Source organism: Erinaceus europaeus, chromosome 15 (assembly GCF_950295315.1).
Source record: "Erinaceus europaeus chromosome 15, mEriEur2.1, whole genome shotgun sequence".
Taxonomy (NCBI): Eukaryota; Metazoa; Chordata; class Mammalia; order Eulipotyphla; family Erinaceidae; genus Erinaceus; species Erinaceus europaeus.
This window is the reverse complement of record NC_080176.1, coordinates 8,568,578-8,575,683: the sequence shown is the minus strand read 5'-3', so window position 1 is coordinate 8,575,683 and position 7,106 is coordinate 8,568,578. Positions and strand designations below refer to the sequence as shown.

The following is a 7,106-nucleotide window of genomic DNA, read 5'->3' as shown; positions in this document are numbered from 1 at the left end:
TCCTGCAGGTGGGGGCCAGGGGCTTGAACCCATGTCCTTGCACATTGTAATGTGTGTGTTTAACCAGGTGTACCTGGCTCCTTTATTTTTCTTTCTATTTTATTTGATAGGCAGAGAGAAATTGAGAGGGGAGGAGGAGATAGAGAGGGAGAGAGAGAAAGGGAGACACCTGCAGCCCTGCATGTATGAAGTGTTCCCTCTCTGCAGAATGGGGCTTCGGACCTAGGTCCTCACACATGGTATTGTGTGCTCTCAACTGGGTGCACCACCACCTAATCCCCTTTAGATATATATATATATATATTTTAAGTAAAGAATGAGGCAAATATTTACCTTTGTTTTCTAAGTAAGGTTCACCAGTTTTCCTAATTCTTCTTGGATGTCTTTAGCCCATAATACTGAAATTCAATAAAAATCAACACACATATATGGAGTCTCAAGGATTCATTGAAAAGTGTACCAGCTATCACTGATCGGAGTATTTGAATTCTAAGAAATTATTCCTTCCACTTCTTCCTTAAAAACAAGGCATGCCTTATCTTTTCATGTGTTTAGTATGTCTTATCGTTAACCAGAGCTTTCTTACCTGACTACAATTTGTCTAGCAAAGATAAAATTCTTACTACTTGGGTTGATAGGATTGTTTGTATTCTCCCTAAGTAGAGAGATAAAATTATTTAGTATTGAGAAATACAGCTATAGGAGCCGGGTGGTGGATCACCTGGCTCAGCGCTCATGTTACAAGGCACAAGGACCTCAGGATTGAGCTCTGGGTCCCTCCCTACCTGTAGGCAGAAAGCTTTGCAAGTGGTGAAGCCGTGTTGCAGCGCTCTCTCTCTCTCTCTCCCTCTCTCTCTCTCTCTCTCGCTCTCTCTCCCTCTCTCTCTCTCTCTCTCCTTTCCATCCCCTTCCCTCTCGATTTCTAGCTGTCTCTATCCAACAAATAAATAAAGATAATTAAAGAGAGAGAAATATAGGTGTAGTAATGGTAGCAAGCCAGAGGTTCCCCACCTGCAGGAGGGAAGCTTCACAAGTGGCGAAACAGGGCTACAGGTATCTCTCAAATCGTTCATCTACTCTTCACTCAGAAGGTCAATTTACTAAGAAAGATAAGAGTTGATGCATGCAAAGGAGATCTTCTGATCAGGGGCCTGAGAAAATGGCATACTCCTAGGAGAACCATCTTACTCTCTGGACAAGGTAGTGAGGTGAGTTAGTGCAAAGGGTCCAGTCACATGGTCAACAGGGATCCCGTCACAAGGCTGTCAATCCATCTGTTGGAAAAAAGGTCCTGTTATGAGGAGGAATGCATCACCGGAGCTTGCTGATCTGTAAAACCCTGAGGTAAAATCATTAAGCAAGGCTTTTTCCCAGAGGCCAACATGACTGGCTCCTAGTTTATACGGAGAAACCAAGATGGAGTCTGTAATGCTTGTTTACTTATACTGAAGTGGCAGGGTTTTTTTTTTCCCCTTCCCCACCCTCCTGGTACCCAATACCATTTATTTTTACTCTGTGTGTAGGTGTAACAGTAATATGGAAATAAAAAATGGTTTGCTGTGTGAGCTGCCAAACCTAAAGAGTCCAAAAAAAAAAACACCAGATGGGCCAGGTGGTGGTGCACCTAGTTAAGGGCACACACTATAGTGCACAAAAAAATAAAAAAGAAAGTCAACATAATGACAATTAATTTTTTAAATTTATTATGTATTTCTTTTTGTTGCCCTTGTTGTTTTACTGTTGTAGTTATGATTGATGTCATTGCTGTTGGATAGGACAGAAAGAAATAGTGGGGGGAAGACAGAGAGGGGGAGAGAAAGACAGACACCTGCAGACCTGCTTCACTGCCTGTGAAGCGATTCCCCTGCAGGTGGGGAGCCAGGGGCTCGAACTGGGATTCTTATGCCGGCCCTTGTGCTTTGCGCCACCTGTGCTTAACCCGCTGCACTACTGCCCGACTCCCAACATAATGACAATCTATAGGATATTTTTCCAATCGTGAATATATATATATTTGACCTTTTTTTTTTTAACTTCCTTTCAGCACAGCACTACTCTGGTTAACTGCTGGGGATTGAACCTGGGGAACTTGGAACCTCAGGCATGAATGTCTTTTGCAGAACTATTTATTATAGTATGCTATCTCCCCAGCCCCCATTTTAACCTTTGTAAAGCCTACAGTTAAGAGGTGTTAGTATATTCAGAGTGTTGGTCAACCCTAATCACTCTCCACCTCCAGATTTTTTCCATCTTCCTAAATGAAAACTCTTCTTATTAAATAGTTAAGTCCCCACTTCCTCACTCCTCTCACCCCTGGAAACTACACATTTACTTTGGTCTCCATGACTGTGATGACTGAAGTTATCTTGTTTGAGTGGAATCAGACCTCCAAGTTATGTAAACAGGCTTCTCTTGAGAAGCCTAAATCTTTCTGACCCTTGACTTCCTGATGTGTAAAATGATTGCCTGACTGAATTGTTGTGAGGCTTATGTTATTTATTCTTTTCTTTTTGAAGGGGTAGCTTCTGGGCTTTGTACATGTGTAACTTCACTGCTGGATGAATTACAAATATTGCAGGGAGAGAGAGAGAGACAGAGAGAGATACCACAGCACCATTCCACTATCCATAAGACTTCCTTTTGGCCATCCATGGTGTTCCCATGTGGTTTCAGGGTCCAAATCCAGATCTTACACCTTGTCAGACCTGTGCTCTACTAGGTGAGATAGCTTCTGACCCTTTGTTGTGTGTGGTTTAAAATGAGGTAGACCTATAATGTACCTAGCCCACTAAACTTTAGTTATTCATGATTAGATGTGGTCATTGGTGTTGTGCTTGTGTCTGTCACTGTCATACGCACCTGATCAGACTGACTCATGCACATCTCCCAAGGACCCCGTGTCCTAGGCACTGTTAGGGGAGAAACTCACACCTTCACAGAGCCAGGCGGTCCTGAAAGGGTGCACGATATCCTTGAGGTTCCACTGCTTGTTCGCAGTGGAGTTGAGGCTCAAATCTGGGCAGCCAGTTTCCAAAGTCCAGAGTTTTTCTCATGTGGCCTCTGTCCCCTCTCGATGGGCACACACTCAGTCTCGGTCAGGTCAGCAGGTGGCTAGGTGGGGGAGGTGTGGAAGCTTCAGATACAGAGAGATATTGGTGGGGATAATGGAAATATCACTGCAGAAGAGGCTGGCAAAATAGCTCACCTGGGTAGCGTGCCTGCTTTGTCAGACAGGGGACCCGGTTTCAAGACTGGACCCCAGTGCACTGGAGGAAGCTTCAATGGTGTGGAGTCTCTCTCTCTCTCTCTCTCTCTCTCTGACTTTCTTCTTTCTTCTTTTTAGTTAGAGATAGTTTTTCTTTATTTTCTTTTAGAGAGAGAGATCAGAGCACTGTTCAACTCTGGCTTATGATGAGGCTGGGGACTGAACCTTGGGCCTCAGAGCCTCAAGCATGAGAGTCTTTTTGCATAACCATTATGCTGTATCCCTGCCCTCCCTTTCCTTCCTTTTTTCCTTCCTTCCTTCCTTTCTCCTTCATTCCCTTCTCTCTCCCCTCCCCTCCCCTCCTTTCTTCCCTCCTTTCTCCTTCAGCACTGCTCAGCTCTGGCTTATGGAGGTTATGGGTCATGGGGAGCTGGACTGTCCCTTTCTAGCTGGAGGAGGCCTGGGTTATTCCCCAGAGGACACAGCTCCAGCACTGCTTTCTCACCCACTTGACAGAAAGTTTAGCAATCCCTGAACACTCCCTGCCTGGCCCAGTTAAGATAAAAAAAAAAAAAAAAAAGTAAAAAGAGAAAAAAAAATCTTCCTCCTCTGGGCCTCAGGGCCACCTCCCACCTCCCACTGGCCTGAGCTAGAGGCTGCCCTTTCCGCCCCTGTCCCAGAGATAAGAGCGCCCAGTCCAGGCCAGCAGGTGCAGCTTCCCAGCCTGCACAGACACTAGCTGTCTGTCTGCTGTCTGAGCAGTCTGTCCATCTGTCTGCGCACCTCAGACGGATGTCTGCACTGGTGAGCACCCCCTGCCCCGCCCCGCCCCAACCCTCGGGTTTGGTATGGGAGGTGGGTTTGTGTGCTGAACATTGATTGAAGTTTGGAGGGAGGGGACAGATGGAAGTCCCTCTGTCCACTCTCTCTTCCCGCCCGCAGGCAGCCTCTGCCATGTGTGAGCCCGACTTTGGCAGCGGCAGGGAGAAGGAGGAGGCCCACTTGGGGCCCGGGGGGCCAGGGTTCGAGCGCTTCGTGCAGCCGTGTCTGGTGGAGCTGCTGGGCTCCGCGCTGTTCATCTTCATTGGGTGCTTGTCGGTCATTGAGAACCAGCCTGGCGCCGGGCCGCTGCAGCCTGCACTGGCCCATGGGTTGGCTCTGGGGCTCGCGGTCGCCACCCTGGGCAACATCAGGTGAGTGTCCCCCGACCCTGGGGTGGAGTGCAGAGGCAGCTTGCTGAGCACTTCAGGAAGGGGGTGTGTGGGTGTGTGGGTGGGTGGGGTGTGTGGGGGCGGGTCAGGCTCTCTGGGTTCATTGCTCTGTGGGTTCATAGCTCTGTGACTTTGGGCCTGTCACTTCTTTTTTCCCCTTTCTTTTTTTAAAAATTTTTTAAAAGAATTTATTTATTCACGAGAAAGATAGGAGGAGAAAAAGAACCAGACATCACTCTGGTACATGTGCTTCTGGGGATCGAATTCGGGACCTCATGGTTGAGAATCTAATGCTTTATCCACTGCGCCACCTCCCAGGCCACTTTTTTCCCCTTTCTTTTCCTTCTTTCTTTCTTTCCTTCTTCCTTTCTTTCTCCCCCCCCCCCTTTTTTTTTAACCAAAGTACTGCTTAGCTCTGGCTTTATGGTGGTGGTGGGAGCCAGGGGAGTTGAACCTGGGACCTTGGAGCCTCAGGCATGAGAGTCTCTTTGCATAACTTTTATGCTATCTACCCCACCCTCTCTTTTAAAAATTAAATTGATTAAATTCTATTTTTTCTTTTGTTTATATATAGAAATGAGAGAGAAGGGGGAGACAGAGAGGAGAGATACCCACAGCACTGCTTCACTACTCATGAAGCTTCCCCCCTCTGCAGGTGGGAACCAGGGGCTTGAACCTGGGTTCTTGTCCATGGTAGCATGTGTGCTCAATCAGGTGCGCCACCGCCTGGCCCCTGGGTCTGTCACTTTCCCAGTCCAAGTCCCCCCACCCAGAACATGGAAACCTTCTTTTTCTCAAGCCAATATATAAACATAGTGCTACCAATGAACCAGGTACCCTCTTTTTCTTCCTTCCTTCCTTTCTTCCTCTTTCTTCTTCCTTTCTCCTTTCTATTTATTATTATTATTTATTTATTTTTACCAGAGCACTGTTCAGCACTAGCTTATGGTGGTGCTCGGTATTTAATCTGGGACCTCCAGAGCCTGAGCCATGAAAGTCTCTTGTGTAACTATTATGTTATTTCCCTTGTTCTAGTTACTTTATTATTATGTTTTAAAATATTATTTGGGGATTGGGCGGTAGTGCAGCGGGTTAAGCGCACATGGTGCAAAGTGCAAGGACCAGCGTAAAGATCCGGGTCTGAGCCCCCAGCTCCCCACCTATAGGGGGGTCGCTTTGCAAGCAGTGAAGCAGGTCTGCAGGTGTCTATCTTTTTCTCCTCCTCTCTGTCTTCCCCTTGTATCTCCATTTCTCTCTGTCCTACCCAACAATAACAACAACAACAACAATAATAACTACAAGAAGGGCAACAAAATGGGAAAAAATGGCCTCCAGGAGCAGTCATGGTACAGGCACTGAGCCCCAGCGATAACCCTTTAGGCAAAAAAAAAAAAATCATTTGATAGGACAGAGAGAAATTGAGAGAGGAGGAATATAGAGAGAGAGGCAGAGACACACCTGCAGACCTTCACCGCTCCTGAAGCTTTCTCTCTGCAGGTGGAAAGCTTTTAGCTTTTTTTTTTTTAAAAAAAAGATTTATTTATTTTACTTTTATGAGAGACAGATCAGGTCACTACTCAGTTCTGGTATATGCAGTTTCTGAGACTGAATGTGGGACCTCCCCCATGTTAAGTCCTGTGCTCTGGTGCTAAGCTGTTCCCCATGTCACTTCCTAACTGGGTGACCAGGGCAGGCATCTCTGTGTGGTTGTACACATGGACATACTAATTATTGACTAACTATATATGCAATACCCTATGTACATCGATTCATTTTGTCTTTGCTGACAGTGTCATGAGTTGGAGATTCTTGAGGCACTGAGAGACTATGCACGTTGTCTAAGTGCACAGAGCTGATCAGTGACAGAGCTGGCTTGGAACCCAGCCCAGCTGACTGGAAAGTCCATCTCTGAAGTATACATCTGTATACATCTGCCCATCTGTATACAAAGTTTCATTCAACCATTTGCTTCTTTCGTCAATATTTACTTAGCGTCTACTGAATCCCAGGCCCTGCCTTTATTATTGTTGAATAGATCCAAGATAAGATATAAAAAGCACCCAACATCACCTGGCACATAGTAGGTGTTCAACAAATATTTTTAGGCAAACAGTGAATGAATAAACTTAAAAAAAAAAAGCTGTTTACTTTATTGTTGATGACTGTGATGTTTTTCTCAGGAACATGCATGGCGTTCCAGCTACTTTAGTTCTCTCCTGGTGGAGCCAAGCTCTGAGTGACAGTTTCTCACCTTGTTGGTCCTTGGGCCCTGAGTGACACAGTCGAGGAGAAGCTGTTGGTTTTGGGTTAGAGGAGGTTTCACTCTTCTGTGACCTGTGGTAGGGCTTCTACCCACCTGTTCTATCTCTTGGCTTTGCCAGAGCTCTGGCTAAACTTGGTCGTGACCCGACCTGAAGCCAAGGAGGTCTGGCTGCCCTTCTCTCTCTGCCTACGGAGTCTGAGCATTGTTTGGTGCTTCCTAATCACACAGAAAGCTCCCCTCCTCTCCCCATGCCCTTCTAAGGGCTTGAGGCAGTGTTGAGTTAGATCAGTGGGGCAGCCAGACCCAAGACATTGGAGTGTGGACCAAAGTCCTTTGGTCCAGAATCAAGGGCCACTGTTCAGTCTCAGCTCAATGCCTTGTCTCAGTGCCCAAAGGCCATTGATGGGTTCTCCTTATGTGGGGGCAT

General features: G+C 46.4%; 1 protein-coding gene across 2 annotated transcripts; it reads left to right on the top strand.

The window, feature by feature from the left end:
• The first annotated feature begins 3,539 nt into the window (after positions 1 to 3,539).
• Positions 3,540 to 6,477, top strand: AQP8 (aquaporin 8). Of its 2 annotated transcripts, none has more exons than XM_060172284.1 (3): positions 3,540 to 4,009; positions 4,109 to 4,398; positions 6,207 to 6,477. In XM_060172284.1, exons 1-3 carry the CDS (start codon positions 3,998 to 4,000, stop codon positions 6,235 to 6,237), a joined length of 333 nt encoding a protein of 110 aa, XP_060028267.1. In that variant the 5' UTR covers positions 3,540 to 3,997; the 3' UTR covers positions 6,238 to 6,477. The 2 variants fall into 2 exon arrangements, with proteins under 2 accessions (XP_060028267.1, XP_060028268.1); XM_060172285.1 differs by having other exon boundaries at positions 3,578 to 4,009; positions 4,148 to 4,398; positions 6,207 to 6,457.
• The last annotated feature ends 629 nt before the right edge of the window (positions 6,478 to 7,106 follow it).

Bases quoted from the DNA above. Each gene is read 5' to 3' on its own strand.
- AQP8 (XM_060172284.1), top strand. The intron at 4,399-6,206 runs GTGAGTGTCCCC...CTTTGCTGACAG, and splicing joins GCCACCCTGGGCAACATCAG to TGTCATGAGTTGGAGATTCT.